Below are 20,605 nucleotides of genomic sequence, written 5' to 3'. Positions count from 1 at the left end.
TTAAAACTGTTGCTCTCAAGGAATTGTATGAGTTCCAACATAATTACCACCCGTATATATTCTTAAATCAGTATAACCATAGACATAATATATATTAATGTGAAATATATAATTACATGTCACTTATAATTAATACTTCCAGATGTTTGTATTTGTGTAAAATTTCATATATGAATTTGGAGAATTGCACATATTTTCAAAACATATTCTATTCTATCTGTGTCATGTGTTCTGTCTTCAGATATTTGCTGAAAATTGGGCTTTTCATATAATCAATGCATTTAAAAATAACTTTCATTCCTGAAAATTGATTTATACCTAAATAACAAGAAATAAATGGCTATTTTCAATGAATCTATCATTTTAATGTTTTTAACACTTATACAATAAATATATTATAAAGTGAATATTTCTCTAACTTAAAATAATCACAATATTATATTATGTATTCCTAAAATAGAAAACACATAATTATAGTGTTTACATAGATTAAATTTTTCTACTTTGTTACTATAGAGTTTTGGATGCAACTTAATAATTTAAATAAAATAACTATATAGAGAATAATATTAAAAACTAAGATATTCAAAAACACATCATAGTGGTTAAATGCTTGCTGGTACGGATAAAGCACCGTTTTAAAAAATAGGATCCTGTTAATGTTTTTAAATAAACTGAAATCAAGACCAGCAACATGCCTTGAAATTCTTTACAAGCTCCTTCTACTAATTCCAAAAAAAACCCTGAACTTTAATAATAATATGAAAAAGAAAAAGTGTATTTTCCCTATAAGTTGTTTGTAGATTTTTGCCAATAGAAATTGAGACACCTGATTAAACACTGATAGTGTTAACAGTTTTACATTTACATGTCAAAAAGTCTATTAACGTTACAATAAAAAATAATTCCCCCTCTGCTGACCTTTGCTTTTTCAAAACACATATTCATGGGGAAATAATGCCACAAGGAAGGTCACAAAAATGAAGCCTCATTAAATTGTTTTTGGATTCATTACCCAAGTTCTAAGTAGGACTCTATATATTGTAGCTATATATATATTTCAACTATCCTCGTCATAGGAAATTACATCGACTATGTAAAGATTTATCTTATGTGAGGACAAAACTACCTAGAATTCTGTCTTTCAAGAAGTAGGCCTCATTTGGGGCCTGTTAATTGGGGCCTGAGATGACTAAAATATGATCGGTGTGATCCTTAGACTCCCCACTGTAGTTCTGCCTTCTGCTAAACATACGGGCATTGTCCCAAGTACTTAGATATACCAGGCCACTAAAGAAGAAACCTCCATCTCACTGCGAAAGTCTGACTCTCCACTGACTGCAAAAGCAAGTGATTGCTCCTCTTAGCAGTTACTGATCCTTCGATCAAGATCAATGTTACTATTTCGGGAAGTCAAATTGTGCGAGCCCGCACTCTCAAATGTCCTCCACTACTGGAAGGAGGGAGGGTTGACCAGGCAGGAAGACTGGGGAGGAAAAAGGCGGCCTCCAGAAAACTAAGACCGTTAGTGATACTTTCCTCCAGGGCGCAATAAAGTGCCTTAGAAATACACCTTGTGTGTGTGTGTGTGTGTGTGTGTGTGTGTGTGTGTGTGTGTGTGTGTGTGTGTGTTTACTGATTTCCACTCAGGAAATTTAGGAGTGACTGACTTCTAAAGTGGGTTTAGAATCTCCCGGTTTCCCCCCAGAGTTTCACGGGATTAAGGAGGTGTGTGAAGGCGGCTCCGGGCTCCACATACTGGGAGAACAGCACCTCTAAGTAACTGTAACCCGTATGGAGAGAAAGTGGAAGGAGCCTCCACCCACCCCGAAACAACCTCCTCCAACCTCGTCTGGAGATGATTTATCTGTGTATTAGCTTACATCAAACAAAATCACCCAAGGGCCGATTGCGCCCGGGATTTTCGAGGCCTTTCCTACCTGGTCTAGGATGCGGTTGCTGCGCTCTGCGCTGGCTCCTCACTAGCATCAGCACGAGGTCCGCAGCGGCCCGCACGACCGGCGCTGCCCACTCACGCGCTGGCCGCGCGATCTGCACGACGAAAGCCCTGACTCGCGGCGGGCCGTACGCGCGCCGAATCCGCACTGTGATCAAGAGTCGGCGCACCATGTTCTTGCAACCGCCGAGCTCGGCGGCCGCTGCGCCGCCTTTTGACTTCAGAGGTAGGCAGCTCGGCGCCCGCCCCCCGATAGCAAACTGAGACCCACGCGCCGCCCCCAGCCCATCCCCGCCCCGCACGCGCGCACCCGCCTTCCCTGCGCGCGCCCGCTCGCCCCCCACCTCCTCAGAGCCCAGAACCGTTCTGCGCCCAGCGCGCGCGGGAAAGGCGGGCTGAGGCGTCTGGAGGCGCGCGCGCGGGCAGCTAGAGTCCTAGGTTCCTCTCCCTCCCGCCCACCTCCTCTTTCCCGCCCTGTCCGCGCCCCCTCACCCGCCCGCGCCGCCACCTTCCCACCCTCCGCGCGGGCGCCCCACGCGGTGACAGCTCAAGGTCCTGACGCCACAACGCATCTCCAGGCAGCCCGCCCCCTCGCAACATCCGTCACCTGACCCTGCCATATCAGGAACCGCCGCGGTCCAGCTCGCGTCCCTGCTTCCCTGTCCCCCTTCCTTTATTCCTCGCTCCCCACGCTGGGGGTTCTTCCTTTCTCCAAACCGGATTATTTAAAAGAGAAAAAGAAAAAAAAAAAAGCAAATTTATCTCATGGGTCTATCCGCCATTCAGGAGGCTGGATGTCAGTTTTTAAAGAAATGGCGCTATGCTCCACTTCTCGATTTGGGAAACGAGCGAAATTAAAGGAAACTGCTGCGACATCTGGACACTGCGTGGCGCTGGCGCCGCTGGAGCGGCGGGCCCCGCGCCGGACCAGGTAGGCGGAGCCGAACCCCAACCCCTGCTGGATCGGGGCGCCCCTTCCCCTGCCTGCTCCCCGCGTTGCGGAGGGCTCTGGGCTAGGCCAGCAGTCCATTCACCAGGCAATTTTTATTTTCGGTTTTAACATCCCGCTCAGAGAAGCATCTGAACGCTTCTTCCTCTTTCCTCCTGCCGCGGTGCTCCCCTCCCCCACGGCTGCTCCCCGCTCTCCCGTTGTCCCCGCGTCCACTGGTCGTTCCTCCCGCAGCCTCCTCCTCCTCCTTCCGCCCGGCGCTCCGACACCCTTCCTTCTTGCTGCCTGACTCTTCGGCGTGGTCCCTCTCCTCTCTCCTCCCCTCCTCCCTCTTCCCCCTCTTTTCTTCCACATCACTGACCCTTTCTTTCTGGACACCCCCGCCCCCCCCCGCGCTGCTGGGGTCCACTCGGCACAGGAAAAGCGGGGGAAGGAAAGGAAAGAGCCGCATAAAGGAGGGGTGAGTTGAGGACACCGAGGCGGCCTGAGGACACGCAGGAGCCGGGTTCCGGAGCGCAGACTGACGGGTCCCGGCTGTCGGGCTGGATGGAGCTTTGGCGCGGGTTCGCCGGCTCCCCCGAAGGCGAGTGGTCGAGCCCAGGACGCCTCTTTCAGGCGGGCGGTGCTGACCCGATGCCCCAACTTCCCGGGCCTGAAGTCAGTCTCGATGGGCCGAGAGCCTCGCGGGCTGGAGGCGCGGCCTGGCCGGCCCGGCGTGTAAGAGAGGATGTGGGACTAGGCCCAGCCTTGGGAGCCTGAAAGGTGGCCCGCCTCGAAGTGGCTTCCTTTACTTTTGGCCGAGCCTACTGGCCGAGCTGCAGGAGTGGATCCATAGCGAGACAGACGACAGGTCCTATGAATCAGACGCCAAGCCTCTCACCATCTAGAGGAGGCAAGTGAGGCTTGGATGGTGCAAGCCACCGTACTGTAACTGAGAGACCGGGTCCAGCGGCACGCAGGCTGCTTCCACTCCCCGTCCCTCACCTCCGCACAGGATGTAGCCTCCTGACCCGCCGGCTGAAGTGAGACTTAGGGACCAGGCTTAAATAGCCACTCTAAATAACTTTTACAAATGCACCTCTCCCCTCTCCTGTAGGACTCCCTCAGAATTTACGGAACACCCAGGCTCCATGCTGAGGCTGCTTCCCGCTCCTCTGTGACAGAATGAATGCGCTTTCTGGCTCTTCACAAGGCTAGCTCCTACTCCTTCAGGGCGCTTCTCAGGTATCCGCCCCCCCCCGCCCCCCTCAGAGACTCTTCCTCCAGGCACCGTATTTTTTTTCCCCTAAAGCACTTACCATACAGAAGTTATCGTAAGTAATTGTTTACTTGTTTGTCTGTCAGTAGTTAGTATGTAAACTCCGTGGAAGGCCGGTCTTGCTCTGCCTTGCACCACACCTATGATTCCCGTCCTCCCCCCCCCCCCAAATAAACCTCATAGGAGAGAGATGGACTAGTAAAAACATACAATTATAGTGAGGGGATTTCATTTTATGGCAAACAGAAGAGGGGTACTTTAGGAGGTGGGGAATCAGAGAAAGCATCCTGGAGGGGAAATGCTGCCCAGTTTCAGCACAGTATCATTTAAGGACCCTGGAGAAGTGGAAGAGAGAAGGGTTTCCTGGACCCAGGCAGAGTTACTAGCTGCGGCAGTAAACCATGGTGCGGGAGGGTGAGAAAACCTGTATTACACATTTCTTGAAATTATTAGTCAGGGTTCTCTAGAGACAAAACCAATTGTGTGTGTGTGTGTGTGTGTGTGTGTGTGCGCTTGTATGATTTATTTTAAGGAATTGGCTTACCCAGTTGTGGGGCTGGCAAGTCTGAAGTCTGCAAGACAAGTAGGCAGGCTGGAGACCCAGGGAGGAGTTGATGTTGCAGTTTTGAGTCAGAAGGCAGCCTGGAGACAGAATTCTTTCTTCCTTGGGCAACCTCTTTTCACTTAAGGCCTTCAACTAATTGGATGAGGCCCACACAGATTATGGAGGATAATCTGCTTTATTTAAAGTCTATGGATTTAAGTGTTAATTATATCTAAAAAATACCTTTACTGCAATATCTTGATTGGTGTTTGACCAAACAATTGGGTACCACAGCCTAGCCAAGTTGACACATAAAATTAAACCTCACATTATCCTATTATGCCTGAAAGGTCTGCTGAGCCTCAGTTTCCCAACCAAGTTTAAATTCTGGAATCTGTCTGTATTGATTGGGCCTGTATAGCTTAACCTATAACCATTTCCCCTCCGCCCAAACTTGTTCTGGGGATAAGGGGAGTTACCCACTTCAGGGGAATGCCGTTTGAGTAAGAGCACTGAGTAAGATTACTACTATACAGTAAGCTCTGTGTTCAATGAATATAGAACTTAAAACTTAAATTCCATCTTGGTTTTCCCCTGCTACCCAACACCTGTGTTTTGTTAGTTGTGGTATGCAGGGGAATTCTACCTAATTTTAATATTAGACTAAGCAAAATACAATTATGAAGATGAATCTTTAGCAACACAACTAATTTGTGGCATTCCAAACACGTTTGGAATTCCAGATGACTTTGGCTTTGTGTTCTTCAAGAACAGTATGATCAAGAGCTGATCAGTGTTATTTGTGCACACTTTCGCTTGTAGTACTTATCCTCACAGCGGCTCTTTGAATTTGGATTACTACCCTACTTTACAGGTGAGAAGACTGAGGCCTAGAGGCACTCAAATCTTAGATACTTTATAGCCAGCAAGTGCCAGGGCTGGAATCATTAAGAAGATCTTTGGACTAAAAGCCTTGTGCCCTTTCTGTTGTGCTAAACAGAGTCAATAGGAAGTGAACTATTGATGGGTCATTTTTGCAGAAAGAGGATCATTGAATGTCGGAACTTTTCTTTGCTCTCTTCCTTTGGCCTAAAAACTGACTTGGCAGATCTGAGTTTTTGAATGGAGGAAAATTATTTTCTATTTTTTAAAAATGATTTTCTATTTTGGATCAGCAAATTCATCCCACAGGCAGAGATAGGAGAGGGCATTTTACTAATACCTTGTCTGTGCCACGCCACCCAACTACCCTCTAGCCGTGATGTCCTAGGACACTAGCTTTTTCCCTCAGGTATCTCTTGATTATCAAAATTCTGTGAGAAACTTCCCTAATATTGCACATGCTCAAACTAAAAACCCCAAAGGTATAAGACACAAAACACTAGATTTAAAAACTATTATTTGAACACATATAAAATATTAACTTCTAGAATATATAAATACATAAGTGAGTAAAAAAATAACCCAGTAGAAAAGTTAGCAAATAATATAACGGGCAGTTTAGAGTAGAGGATATTCAAATAGTCAAATGGTCAAAAAATTATGAAAATATATTCAATTTTACTGGTTAGTAAAGAGATGTAACAAAAACACTGACATATACCTACAGGTGTGGCAAAAATAAAAAGAGTGATAACATTGGCAAAGTTGTCAGAAAACAGTCTTCTTACATACTATCGTAACTTGGTACATTCATTTTGGAAGGCAACTTTACAGTATTTATTAAAACTGTATGTGCATATACATACCCTTTGACTCAGCAATTCCACTGAGTTTATGTATGCAAATATACACATACATAAATAGATGTATGGAAATATGTATACTGTTTATGTAGTGTGTATATACGTATGGAAAGAAATACATATTACATATGCATGAATATATGTATTACCCTTTGACTCAGCAGTTCCACTCCTATAACTCATCTAAGTATGAGAAGTATATATGCACATATACGTGTATATATATTATTGAAGATACACACATACACATATATACACACATAAGTATGGAAATATTTTACACACACATGTGCAGACATACACGGTATGTGTGTGTTTGTGTGAGAGAAAAAGAGAGAGATGTATCTTTAGCCTCAGCAATATCACTTCTATAAATTGATACAGATTGCTCATACAAGGATGAAAAAAAGGTTCTTTATAGCAGCATATGTAGTAGCAAAAAAAAAGGAAATAATTTATATGTTTGTTAATAAGAGACTGGTTTTAAAAAATTTGGGTTTATCCATAAAATACAAAACTATGCAGCTATACAAAAAATGAAGTGCATTTTTATTTCCTAATGCAAGTTGTCAAAGATCTACTATCAAAAAAAACAAGTTGCAGAATGGTTTCCTAAATGTGTGTGTTGGGGCAGGGCTGTTTACAATTATGTGTACCTATATTTCTGGGAAGTTGATTAAAAGTTTTTAAAAATAGTGGTTACTCCTGGATAGTGAGAATGGTGGATAGGGAGGTTTCAGGAGATATTAATTCTGTTTACTTTCTGTACTGTTTGTAAGTTTACCATGAACAAGAATTTCAGAGTAACAACTATGGAAATTTTTGGCTCCAAAACTAGAGATTCTAATTTTGTAGTCCTGAAGTTGGTCAGTGAATTCAAAATTTAGAACATGAATGATTGAGAGCCAGGGTTGAGAACAACTTCCCTATATGTTGGTCTCAAATGACTGATGGGGACAGCACCATCATTGTACAGACATAATAAATACCTGAGGGTGAATGTAAAATGAAATGTCATGTATTTTTTCCCTAGAAAGGGGATGACATTAAATTCTTCTGTTCAAGGTGGGATTTAAACAGATCAAAAGGCTCCTGCAGCTCTGAAATGGATCCATATATGATATCTTTAACTGTCCAAGGCAGTCTAGACATTAGAGAGTAGTAGAGGATGACAAAATATTTTAGGCAAGTTTTATAGCTTATAACTCTAAGGTGGCATATTGGGAGCAGATATAGGAGACTGTACAGGGTACTGCTGTGCCCTAGGAAAGATGATAGAGCTTAGTACTCATAACCCACAGACAGAATGAGAAGCCATTGGATATAAATATTTCCAACATTCACCCTTCAGAAGAAAACTCTGTGTGTTGTCATAATCTGTTGACCTATCTGTGGCTTTGTGAACAGAAAAAATGTTTACTGTTTTATGTTTATATGTTACCTCTTATAAACATATTATAAAATACATAATGACACACACTGAAATTATTTACAACTTAATTTGATAAGGAAAACAAAATGCAATTATTTATACTATGAGATGAGTGAAAACTGAAAAACAATGAATAACCTTTACCTATCTGGTTTAGGACTATACTGAAAGCCACCCAAACAGCAGACACTCATGACTGGTTCTGACTCCCACTCTTATCCACAGCTCAGTACCTATTATCTGGTCAGAAGAAAGGGGAATTCTCAGGGAGACCCAGTTTTCAGCTAAGGCAAGGGGATGAAGAAATTTGTAAAGTGAGAAGGTAGAGTGGCGTTTCGTTAAAATGAAATGGAGACCCTGAGGTCACACAAGAAAGGGTTCAAAGGAAGTAGCACCAATCCTTTCATAATATAGAGTATTCCAAAGAGAAGATAGACAAATAGATTATGCATTTTGGGAGAAGGCCAAATTTGAAAGGGAAATGAGCCATGGTTTAATTACTGTAATTGGTCTTAAAGTTTCCACTTTAACTCTGTTGTAAAACATTTTGTGTGCCAGCACTGACTCTATAGACCTACTGGAGGTCTAATGTCAGGGGCTTCTGAATGAGAAGGGCATTAACAGGGGTTCCTTTGTAAATTTCCAATAAAATGTAGATGTCTGTGAGACAGTCTGTATATCATCTTCAAAGTTTTTTTTCCCCAGAAAAATCTTTGGCTTATATTGATTGCAAACTTCAAATTATAATACAAGTCAGCCATTTCAGGAGGGCAGAGAATGAGATGAAAAGAAAGTAACAAAAGGAATAGAAGGAGGAGAGGCATGGTGGTGTTTTGTGGAAGATGGATGAGTAGTTTAACAGAATTAATCAAATAAAACCAAAACAAACTGCTTATGGTCTACACGCTGGTGGGGTTTGTGAAATATTCCCAGGCCTGAAATAATGGGAATCTGCTCATTCCCTACTGTCTTGATTTTCTATAAAACTTTTCTCAGGATCAGCTTTTACAAGTGGTAGGAGTCCTTTTTGGCCTCTTGAATTCCTCACTCAGACTTTAATAGCATTCCTTGCATAAAGGGAACAAATACTTTATAGAAATGGTAACTTGTATATATCATCCCTTTGTTAATTATGTAATACAGGAAATTTTGCTTGGAAGCCAGTGCTACTAATGAAATAATATGTAATTGGCATGGATTACATATTAATCACAGTAATATAAATCAACATGTATTGATATTGAGGTGATACAGAGCTCTTCCCTGACCAGCTGGTTCCTACTATCACCCAGGCAACATTTAGGGACCTAAAACGTCATGGAATCCAATGGAAACAAACCAGAAAGAACGGACCTTTAGAAATGGGTCTGTAAACTCCACAGCAGCTATTTACAGAGAGTTATTCATCTTCTAATAACTTTTCTGCATATTTTAGCATTCTCGTGCCTTTGCACTTTCTATTCCTTCCAATACCCCCAACATTTTTTCTTGGTTCCAACTCCTATACCAACCCCATTTAGGTCAGTATCACTTGTTATGTGTTTACTTAAAAAACACTGTTTCTTTCAGAGCATTTACATTAGTTTGTAAACACCTAATTCAGCATTATTTTAATAAATTTATTGGGTCTACCTGCTTATCTCACTTAAAGAAGTGAATTCTTTTGGTGGCTATGAGTCACATGAGAGAAATACAAAATGCAACAGAAAAAAAATCAGAGGAAAGACAAAGTAAGAAAGAGCTTAAAATTAAACTACATATTTATTTTGCAAAGCATCTTTTCTGTGCTAGTTTCCACAAACTTGTTGGTAACTTCTCAACTAACTGGTGGAGGTGGTGCTTATGAAGATCCCCCACCCCCCAGGGCTCCAGAATTAAAAAATGCATCTCTTCTCTCTATTCCTTTATATAGCTTTTCTTGGCTCAGACAAGCAAAATGGCAAAACCATTACTAATAAAATATAAGACCCCATTACAGTCATGTATGCAACAAACTTATAAAGCGATAAAACTTTAGTGATGGTAGGGAGCTTAAAAGTAATCTAGTCCAACTCCCATCTTTTATAGATGAGGAAATTGGGGCTAATCATGTCACATGATTTAGTAGGTCATATATTGAATTAGTTGAAGAACTAATACCAGAACCCAGGTTTTCTACCTTCCAATCAAGTCATAATTTCTCTCTGCTTCATTCACTCCTTCTTCCCTGGGACTATAAATAGAACAGGAGAAGATATTGAAAGTATTGTGATTCAACTCTTGTTGCTCCTTCAAGTAATATTTAAAATTAAAATGTTCTTATTTTCTTATGTATTTCTCCCCCTTTCCATCTTTTTAAGCTTGGTCATTGAACACTGTGAAATTATGCCAACCTAAAATTTATTCTTCAGGTTTTCACAAGATAATGAAATAGTTTGTTGATAGTGAAAACTTAGTAGTCATGTCAGATTTTGGTTATGATTAGCTGCTGACATAAATACCAAAGCAGACTTCTTAGTCTGCTAAGAAGATGACTGTAGATGACACCAGCTTTTGCATTTGTTTCAGAAGGCAGTCCACAAGAGTGCTTCCAAGATTATTTCTATCATTTTTGAAGATGACTAATTCTACTTGCTCTTTTTTCTTTTCTTTTCTTTTCGTAGAGTGGCAACGTCTTGAACGTTGGAAAAATTACACCCTATCATAAAAATAATCAGCCTCTGATAAAGCATACAAGGAAAATAAGCATTTCTTTTGTTTTTTAAAAATAATTGATACTTGCAGAGGTGGTTAAAAAAAATCCCTATTCACTATTACATATTAACACACAACTAGTTTGTTTTTAACGTTTCCCATAAAGGAAGGACAATATAGAATCTCAATGTGGTTGGTCTAAGTTAAATTAGTTTTATTTATTTGCTGAAGGTCCATTACCTAGCTTCATAAAATAAACTAATTTGGTCCTGGACTCCATATTCATATTGCTTTTGTCATAATATAGAAATAAAATATAATAAAGCATTCCTATGAACACACTTTCCCAAAGCCATTTGGAGCTGTATGGATCTTGAGCTCTCTGTTTGAATCTATTTCAGTCCTTATATCTGAAATTACTAATTTTAGCCATTAGAACACAGGAAATTTTAAATAGATTTTGCTTTCATAGTAAATCATCCTTGTTTTCTCATCCATTCACTCGGCTGAAAAAGGAAATATAAAAATGAGGCCAAATGAATACATTATTGAATTCTGAATTTATTTCACTTCCAGATCTTGCAGTGAAGGTCAGGTAGTAAGATGTGTATAAACCTTGGTAATATTTTAGATTTAGATACAGAAATTAACATGTATATTTTTCTGTAATTGCAAAATAGAGCCAGAAGCAGGGCTCATGTATATAGAGCTATATTTGCTTGCATGTATCCTTCAAAGTGAAATCTTAAATAGATTTAACAGTATATACTTCTTGTGCTGCTGATAAAACACATTGACCAAATCTGCCTACCAGGTGGATTTGAAATCTGAATTTACTTTTACATGTATTCGTAAATTACTATTTCAGTGCAACCAGGTGGTACTTGATTTTCCAATAATGTATGCTGTTTTGGTTTTGCCAAATATATATATATATATATTTGCCGAATATATATATATTTGCCAAATATATATATATATTATATATATATATATATATATATATATATATATATATATATATATATATATATATATATATATATATATATATATATATATATGGCTGTGGATCTCACAGAACCCTATAGTACCCAACCACATTTTCTTGATTTAGTTTCCCTTAATATCAGGTTGTCATCAGATTCCACAACTTCTTTAAATTAGGAATGGAATCATGTTTTAAGCCAAAATCTTGGAGTCCAATCTCAAATTTTTTACATTAAAACAGTGAAATATCAGTTATTCCAATGCTGTAATGTATCAAGCAACACTGGAAATTAAATCCCCAAACAGTACACCTTCAGTTTGTTCAGCAGATATTAAGACATTCCACGAGCCATCATCATATATTTTCAACAGTTTTATATTCAATCTACTCTTTTAGCAACCCTTTGGGAAATATCCCGAGATAATTTACTGGGTAAGTGCATGGATCTTCTAAAATACATTTGTAATATTTCATTGTTTGACCCCCTGAGACTGTAGTAAAGGAAACAGAAAATTTAACAAAGAAATAAATAGGTTAAGGATCAAAGTAATCTGGGCGTTGCCACTGTGCTATAGCTTCGCGTAAAAGCCGTAGTTCTTCCTCACCTCTTTCCCAAGGGCCACGAGTTACTTTGTTATTTAAAGTCTCCGTAAGTGAGACTGCTACTGAAGAACCACCCGGAAGTACAAAATATCACGAAATCTTTTCAAGTGGCAATTTACAGGGGGCTCTCTGTCTCCTACCGCTCATAGATTAAACAAATCGTTACAGTTAACGGCCTACCTACAGTTGCTCTGGCTACAATCTCCGACTTCAGCCAGTCTGCGCGCGGACTGCTGGAACGCCGCAGGAATCTCGCCTTGATTTAACAACAGCAAACGAGCGCCCCTTTTGGAGAGCTGTTCAGAACCACCTTGCCCTGGGGACTTTAGAATAAGCGGGCAAGTTCGAGGTGGCTTCCGGGTCCTCTCTTCCCCGTCCCTATCCGGTGGAGCTGGGCGCGAGTCCCCAAGGCTTCCATTATGGAGCGTTTTGCACGTGACCTGCTCTGCTCCGTGCAACTTGTAAAGAAAGAGCTCACGACGACCGTCATCGTTGATTGGTCCTCCGTCTTCAGCTTTGCCCTCATATTCCCAGAGCCTAACGCCTGAAGTGGGGGCTTACGGGGCGGGGTCCTTCAAGGTCAGTGGGGCGAACGTTATCACCTGCCTCCCACCCAAATGCCAGTCACCGCCGCCTCCCACTCCGCCCCAGCATCTTTTGTGTGAAGATTCGCAGCGCTTGGGTTCCTTCGCGGATTTCTTCACGTGCCACTTTTCGCCAGAAAACCCTGAAAAATAAACCTGGGAATTCCACATTAGGCTCCTAAATCTCGCTGGAAATCCATTTGCCCCACCTCTCTGCGTTTCACTACACGGTGAGTGTCGAGGGCTGCATCCAGAGAAAAAAAGAGAAAAAAAATTTCTTCCCGGTCTTGCCCTCCTTCCCTGCGGGGAATCAGGTCGCCCAGGTAGACTTCCGCCGCTCCACGTTTGCAGACCTCATTGAACTAAGTTGGGGTGGGGAACTGGAGAGAAAGGTCGTTTGGGGCGGCTGTGTGCACGCGCCATCAGTCTCCCTCGGCCGCGCGCAGGTAGCGGGCGACGTCGCGGTGGTCCCGCTCCTCAGCCAGGTCCACGGGCAGGCGGCCCCAGGCGTCGCGCACGTCCAGCCGCGCCCCGGCTCGGTGCAGCGCCACCAGCGTGTCCAGGAAGCCCTCCCGGGCGGCGTCGTGCACGGGTCGGGTGAGGGTGGCGGGGTCCGCGCAGTTGGGGTCCGCACCGTGGAGCAGCAGCAGCTCGGCCACGCGGGCGCTGCCCATCATCATGACCTGCCAGAGAGAGCAGAGCGGTCAGGACCGGGGTGGGGGCAGGTAGAGTCTTCTCAAAGAAATACCTATTCATGATCCAGAGGCTCTTACAAGCATCAGGAGTCTAGTTAAGCTTCATTTGCTGACGCAATACCATCCCCCACCCCCACCCCGGCCCCAGCCCCAATTATACTCTACTCAGCCCTAATTAGTTCCATTTTATTCGCCAAACGTGGGAAGACAAGAAAGAGCTGATGATAAACTGCTTATCGCCGTTGTGGGAGATTTCTTTAAAATTTCCATTGAAACAGGGGAGTCTATTTTGTTAAATGATTTATGAGTGGAGTTAAAAGACTTTTAAAGTCTTAAATTATTTTCCTTTTTCTTCCCTCTACCCCAGCCATAATCCCAGTCTAAAAAATTTACTAGGCAGTCAGCTGATACATTTATTTTAGAAGTTAGAGCAGTGCTTTAGAAGAGAAAATAAGAAACAACTAAGTCTAAAACAAGGTTTACTTTGTTTAGTTCTTGCAGTAAACCCCCTGTGGAAGGCGTTTGCTTTTCACTGTTATATATGTCTCTGCTCATAAAGGGAATACAGTCCCACAATTGGAGCCAAAATTGGAGATAGAAGGGAAAAAGTAAAGTCATGCATAGTTTTATAAGATGATGAAAACAAATTATTTGTTTTTAATGAATGGTTCACCACTTTTAATATTTAACATTATAGATAAAGGCTAACGTTTAGAGGCTAATATATTTGAGGTAATGTAAAATAAACACTATATTTACATTGTACAGGATTTTATAATGTTGTATAGTAAACATTTTGCTATCTAAAAAAGAGCTTGGATCTTAGCAGTCACATCAGAGCAATGCATAATTTAGAAAAAGGATGTTTTGGCGCAGTAATCCTATAGTATCCATTTGTGTACATGTACATTATGCAAGTATTTACTTTCTTATTTTAACAATAAAATAATTTTTTAATGTTTATCCATTCAAGTTTCCGATTTCCTTTATTTTACTTTATTTTTTAAAACATCTTTATTGGAGTATAATTGCTTTACAATGGTGTATTAGTTTCTGCTTTATAACAAAGTGAGTCAGCTATACATATACATATATCCCCGTATCTCCTCCCTCTTGCGTCTCCCTCCCACCCTCCCTATCCCACCCCTCTAGGTGGTCACAAAGCACCAAAGCAACGAGCTGATCTCCCTGTGCTATGTGGCTGCTTCCCACTAGCTATCTATTTTACATTTGGTAGTGTATATATGTCCATGCCACTCTCTCACTTCGTCCCAGCTTCCGCTTCCCCCTCCCCGTGTCCTCAAGTCCATTCTCTACATCTGCGTCTTTATTCCTGTCCTGCCCCTAGGTTCTTCAGAACCATTTTTTTAGATTCCATATATAATAATTTTTGATAATTAAATATACAAAATGTTGTTATATGTTCTTGTGAGTTTATGTTTTAAAATGTACCACGGAATCAAAAGATAGTACGCAAAATTTTTTGTTTGTTTCATGGATATTAAAAACATCTATTTCCTCCCTTAGAAACCATGATATGATTTCTATTAGTGATGTAAAGGGCATTTCATGCATAGAGAAGAGGGGGGAAAATGGTTCTTAATATCTCAGAATATGGTGAATTAAAAATGACAAAACTCTTTCAACAATTAATATAATTTGAAGTCTTTAAGAGCTACTTTACATATTGTTGCTGCTTTAAACAATCCGTCATTTCTTCCAATATTTTCTATGAATTCAAAATGAATGAATACATATTTTCTTTAAAATCTACACAATTAACAAGATTCCTTAATAACAGCTTGGTTCTGGAAGGTGATTGTGAGGTGAATACTAAATATGACCATAATAGTCAACAGTAAAACACAGAACATTACCTTAGATTTTAAAGAAATTAAAAATATATTTAGCACTAATTAAAGTGGGATTAATAGTTAAACATATTGAATAAATGAATTTTAACAATGAAGAGGCTATTTATGAAGACCCTTTGCCATTTAACAAAGCTGCAGCAATGCTTATGTAATCCAAGCATTCAGTATAACTAAATAAAAATATATAGAAGCACATTTTTTTTCTTATGTAACACTCAAGAGACACTGCTAACATAAAAGGAATTAAGTATTGTGGTTGAGGAATCCTGTCTTCTTTGTATTCAATTCGTCTGTATGAGGAAAGAATACAAAATTTCACATCACAGCTTAAAGATTCAGGGTGATTTTTTTCATGTGCTGTGATTTTGTATGATTCCTTAAATTCAATCCAAATTGTGTACCTTGTAATTTAATTATCTCTATCGTTGAAAGTTGATCGCTGTTTGTTGAAAGACAAACAGATAAGACAAAACAGTTCTCCTCCCCAAATAACCTCTCCTTTTCCCCTTTCCTCTCCAGTTGAACCTATCCCTTGCATCTCTTATGAAATGGGAGAGGGGATATTGGTTTTTTTTCCCCCATTAAAAAGAAAACCAAACAAGTAGTGGGGTTTCCAATACCTTTCTTTAGAGTTTTTTTGTGGGTGAAAACCTGCTTTACACCTGAGCTCAATACTCCAGCAAGAGAGACAGAGGTCTAAGTCGGTGGAGATCTCAGTCCCCAGCCGCTTCCCACGGAGGCCGCGGCGCCGTGTTTGTGCGCCCCCTGTTGGCGAGGCCCGGGGCCCCCAGCTACCTGGATCGGGCGTCTCCCGAAGCGGTTGAGTCTGTTGGGATCCGCACCGGCTTCCAGGAGCTGCCGCACGGCCTCCACTTGCCCCCGCGCCGCGGCGTTGGAAAGGCCCGCATCACTGCCGCCACCACTGAGCATGCCCTTGTCCTCCTCGCTCACTTCGCAGCCCCCAGGCGCAAAGTATCCCGGATAATCCACCGCTGGCCGTGAGCTTCGCAACACGCCCCACCCCTCCTTCCCACCTCGCCCTAGCGGGCTCTCCCCACTCGGAAAGAGCTCAGTTCAGCTTCAGTCCCCTTTCGCCGTCCTTCTGCGGCTTGGGGGGTCCGTCCAATGGCCGAAAGGCCTACGTAGTTAAGCCGGGCTTTTCCCGGATGGCTCCCAGGAAAAGGCCCCTCGCGCAGCCGCAACGTCGCGCGAATTCACTCTTGCCGCAGAGTGCGGGCGCGTTGCAGCGTCCTCACCGCCGAGCTACACTCTGGCGGAGTGGAGAGCCGGCAGGGACTGAGTTCGTTTCCAGCTGGGCAGTCGGGCTGGGTGCTTCCCACCTCCTTAGGCTCCGCCCCCTGTCCGTTCGGGCATGTCCCACTGTGCTGCCTGGGAGGCCTGGCAGGCAGCTGACGTTACAGCCGCGAGGGTAGGGGCCAGGAAGAGCAGCCCAGAAGGTGCCCGCCCGCACGCGCCAGACACCGCAGAGCGGAGCTCGCTGCGCAACTCGCTGCGGGGTGTCCAGCAATCCTAGGCTACGTTTTTTGGAAAGGTCGAATCAGTGCACTCAGCTCTTAATCACCTCCCTCCAGCAGGCGGAGCAGAGGATTTCTATTCCTTCCGTCCCGGGCCAGCTGGTTTCACTAGAAGTTAGTCGCTCCCTGTGTAATCAAAAGGCTGAGAGAAAGGCATTTAAAATAACCTCGTCTCTCTTAAGATGTCTTAAAGTGACAGCTCTGCACCTGTCATGCTGGTTAAATTCATCCCCAGGCGGTACTTGAACTTCACTAGCTTCACGTCTTGCATCAACCTCAGCAATTTGGCGGGGGGGGGGGGGGGGGCGGGTATCTTCCTACTTGAATGAGCCAAAAATCAGTCTAAGTGAAAAATCCTGAGAATGCTGCTTTGAATGTGCTTTTTATTCTTTTCATCTTTGAATTATGGATACAGTCCTAAAACAAAACAAAACAAGAAAAACGAAAAAACATCTCACACACAGCTAGTTTGAGATTGAGAGTTATAGCTTGGTACCTCACTTAAAAATATAAATATATATGTTAAGAATCTGAGATCCCAGTTTCATGATATTTGAACAATCTATTTTTGTTTGCACTCTTACCTATTTAAACCCACCTCAGCAAGTATTTGATTTCCATTTATCATGAGTAATAAAGGAAATTATGCAGTAATAATGAAACATAATAAAACAGGGATGTGGTTCTGGACCTGTCATTAAACAGGCTGAACCTGTCATTAAACCCACTTCTGAAGATTTAAAGGCCAAGTGCTTTGCTTTTCTTCCTAATCTTCTTAAGTGAGTTTGTATTAACATATGCATTGCTTTTAAGGTTAAAAAAAATTACAGGTGATGCTCTACTGAAATAAGAAGAGAACCACAAGTTATGTATCTGTTGCCTGAAAACTTTGGTGAGGATCTACATGAGAATGCTAACATTTAACAGCTCTTATCTATAACATCATTTTTGGTTTAGAGTGCTGAGAAACACAACCTTAAGGGGAGGGCAATTGCTTGCTTACTCACAAATGAGAGACTCCACATGTTTCTTCTAGCATATCTTAGCTTGGATTCCCCTCCTCCCAATCCACTGTAGAATAAAGAAGAGCTCTTCACAGACAGGGTAGGGGGTGGCATGGAAGTGGTGTTTATGGCTAAAGATTTGCTGACTGAGCCTCAACAGAGTTTAAATTAACCTGGATGGGGAAGGGAAGGGGGCAGCATTAATAACAATTTTTCTATCACCACACCACATTTCTTAGTTTTCAGGTTCTTAATTCCTCTTTCACTCTTTTTTTTAACATCTTTATTGGAGTATAATTGCTTTACAATGGTGTGTTAGTTTCTGCTTTATAACAAAGTGAATCAGTTATACATATACATATGTCCCCATATCTCTTCCTTCTACCTTCCACTCTTATTTGAACCTCCACTCTTATCTAGGAAAGAACTGTCTTTTTATTTGTTGATGGTTCTATTATGGTCTGGCCAGAAGAATAGAAGTCTACTGCTGGGTGAAAAGCATGGATGAGCTGTTTTTGTCTAGTCTTAGAGGCCAGTGCCCATGCCCAGTGTATTGGGGATTACAGGTGTGCCAGTTGAAAGGGAGAAGGAAGAGAAAAGATGGACGGTAGGAAGCCAGGGTCTTTGAAATGAATGGCATTGCTTCTTTGCCAGTTACCTGGAGGGGCTGAGTCACTAGACTGATATTGGTGGGTGTGGTGGCAAATGGGCTCAGTCAAGAATATCTTCATCAGAACAGCCTGATTACTCTGAAATTCAGTGTACAGCCAAATGCAACAAGGCAGGTTGCCTTTTTTTTTTTTTTTTTTTGTGGTACACGGGCCTCTCACTGCCGTGGCCCCTCCCGCCGCGGAGCACAGGCTCCGGACGCGCAGGCCCAGCGACCATGGCTCACGGGACCAGCCGCTCCGCGGCACGCGGGATCCTCCCGGACCGGGGCACGAGCCCGCGTCCCCTGCATCGGCAGGCGGACTCCCAACCACTGCGCCACCAGGGAAGCCCCAACAGGTTGCCTTTTAAAGAAGTATTGTTGGATCTTCCCTCTAATGGATTCAGTAATTAAATTTAGTTCAACAAAACTTAGTTCAGCATATCCTATAACACAGTTCACAGTTGGATAAGATATGGGTCCTAGATTTTAAGAAACTCTCCCTAGTGGCATTTAAACCAACAAATAGAGTTTCAGAATCAATGCAATCCCTATCAAAATTCCAATGGCATTTTTCAAAGAAATAGAACAAATAGTACTAAAATTTCTATGGAACCACAAAAATCCCCAAATAGCCAAAGCAATATTAAGAAAGAAAAACAAAGCTGGAGGCATTATACTTTCTGATTTCAAACTACATTACAAAACTACAGTTATTAAAACAGTATGGTATTGGCATAAAGACAGATACATAGATCAATGGAACAGAACTGGGAGCCCAGAAATAAACCCACACTATGTGGTCAATTAATTTATGACCAAGGAGCCAAGAATATACAATGGGGAAAGGAGAGCCTCTTCAATAAATGGTATTGGGAAAACTGGACAGCCACATGCATAATAATGAAACTTGACAGCTATCTTACACCATACACAAAAATTAACTCAAGATGAATTAAATACATGAATGTAAGACCTTAAACCATAAAACTCCTAGAAGAAAACATAGGCAGTAAGCTCCTCAACATAGGACTTGGCAATGACTTTTTGACTCTGACAACAAAAGCAAAAATAAGTAAGTGGGACTACATCATACTAAAAAGCTTCTTCACAGAAAAGGAAACCATCAACAAAATGAAAGGCAACCTAAGAATGGGAGAAAATATTTCCAAACCATATATCTGATAAGGGACTAATATCCAAAACATAGAAAGAACTCATACAACTCAGTAGCAAAAAAAACAAGCAATCCTATTAGAAAATGGGCAGAAGGTCTGAATAGACATTTTTACAAAGAACATACAGATGGCCAACAGGTACATGAAAAGATGCTTAACATCACTAATCACCAGACCATGCAAATCAAAACCACAGTAAGATATCTCACACCTGTTAAAATATCTATTATCAAAAAGACAAGAAATAACAAGTGTTGGTGAGGATGTGGAGAAAAGGCAACCCCTGTGTACTGTTCGTGGGATGTAAACTGATGCAGCCACTGTGGAAAACAGTTGGAGTTTCCTCAAAAAATTAAAAATAGAACTACTGTATGATCCAGCAATTCCACTTCTGTGTATTTACCTGAAGAAAATGAAAATACTAACTCAGAAAGACATATAAATTATTTACAATAGCCAAGATATGGAAACAACCTGTGTGTCCACTGATGGATGAATGGATAAAGAACTTGATATATATATATATCTGCCGCAAAAGACTGAAAGCTTCCCATTCATGACAATGTGAATGACCTTGAGGGCATTATGCTAAGTGAAATAAGTCAGACAGAGAAAGACAAATACCATATGATCTCTTTTATATGTGGAATCTAAACAAAAACAATCCCTCACCCCCCCCCCCCAAGAAACAAAAGGAAAATAATCAAGCTCATTAATACAGAAAACAGATTGGCAGTACCAGAGGTGGGGGGGGTATGTGAAAAATGTTTGAACTTTCTTTTTTAGTTTAAATAAATGTAAAAAACGTATTTCCCACTTTTATTGTAATAACAGTCTCCTCTTTCTCAGCTCTATAATTTCTCCTTTGGCATATTCTAATTTGAAGTCTAGTTCACCCCTACAGCAAGTCAGAATACTTGTGAAGGTTAGGGAG

At 41.7% G+C, this 20,605-nt stretch overlaps 1 protein-coding gene across 1 annotated transcript; it reads right to left on the bottom strand.

Moving 5' to 3' along the window:
* Window positions 1-13,158: 13,158 nt before the first annotated feature.
* CDKN2B (cyclin dependent kinase inhibitor 2B) lies at window positions 13,159-16,236 on the bottom strand (the record flags this gene model as incomplete). The annotated part of the gene is made up of 2 exons (XM_079706967.1): window positions 16,101-16,236; window positions 13,159-13,419 (listed from the first exon to the last, which is right to left on the bottom strand). The coding sequence occupies exons 1-2, from the start codon at window positions 16,233-16,235 to the stop codon at window positions 13,159-13,161; spliced, it is 396 nt and encodes a 131-aa protein (XP_079563093.1). The 5' UTR covers window position 16,236.
* Between the last annotated feature and the right edge of the window lie 4,369 nt (window positions 16,237-20,605).

Source organism: Hyperoodon ampullatus (genome assembly GCF_949752795.1).
Source record: "Hyperoodon ampullatus genome assembly, chromosome: 6".
NCBI classification, from domain to species: domain Eukaryota; kingdom Metazoa; phylum Chordata; class Mammalia; order Artiodactyla; family Ziphiidae; genus Hyperoodon; species Hyperoodon ampullatus.
Note: the sequence above shows the minus strand (reverse complement) of the source record. Positions and strands in the feature narration are given on the sequence as shown.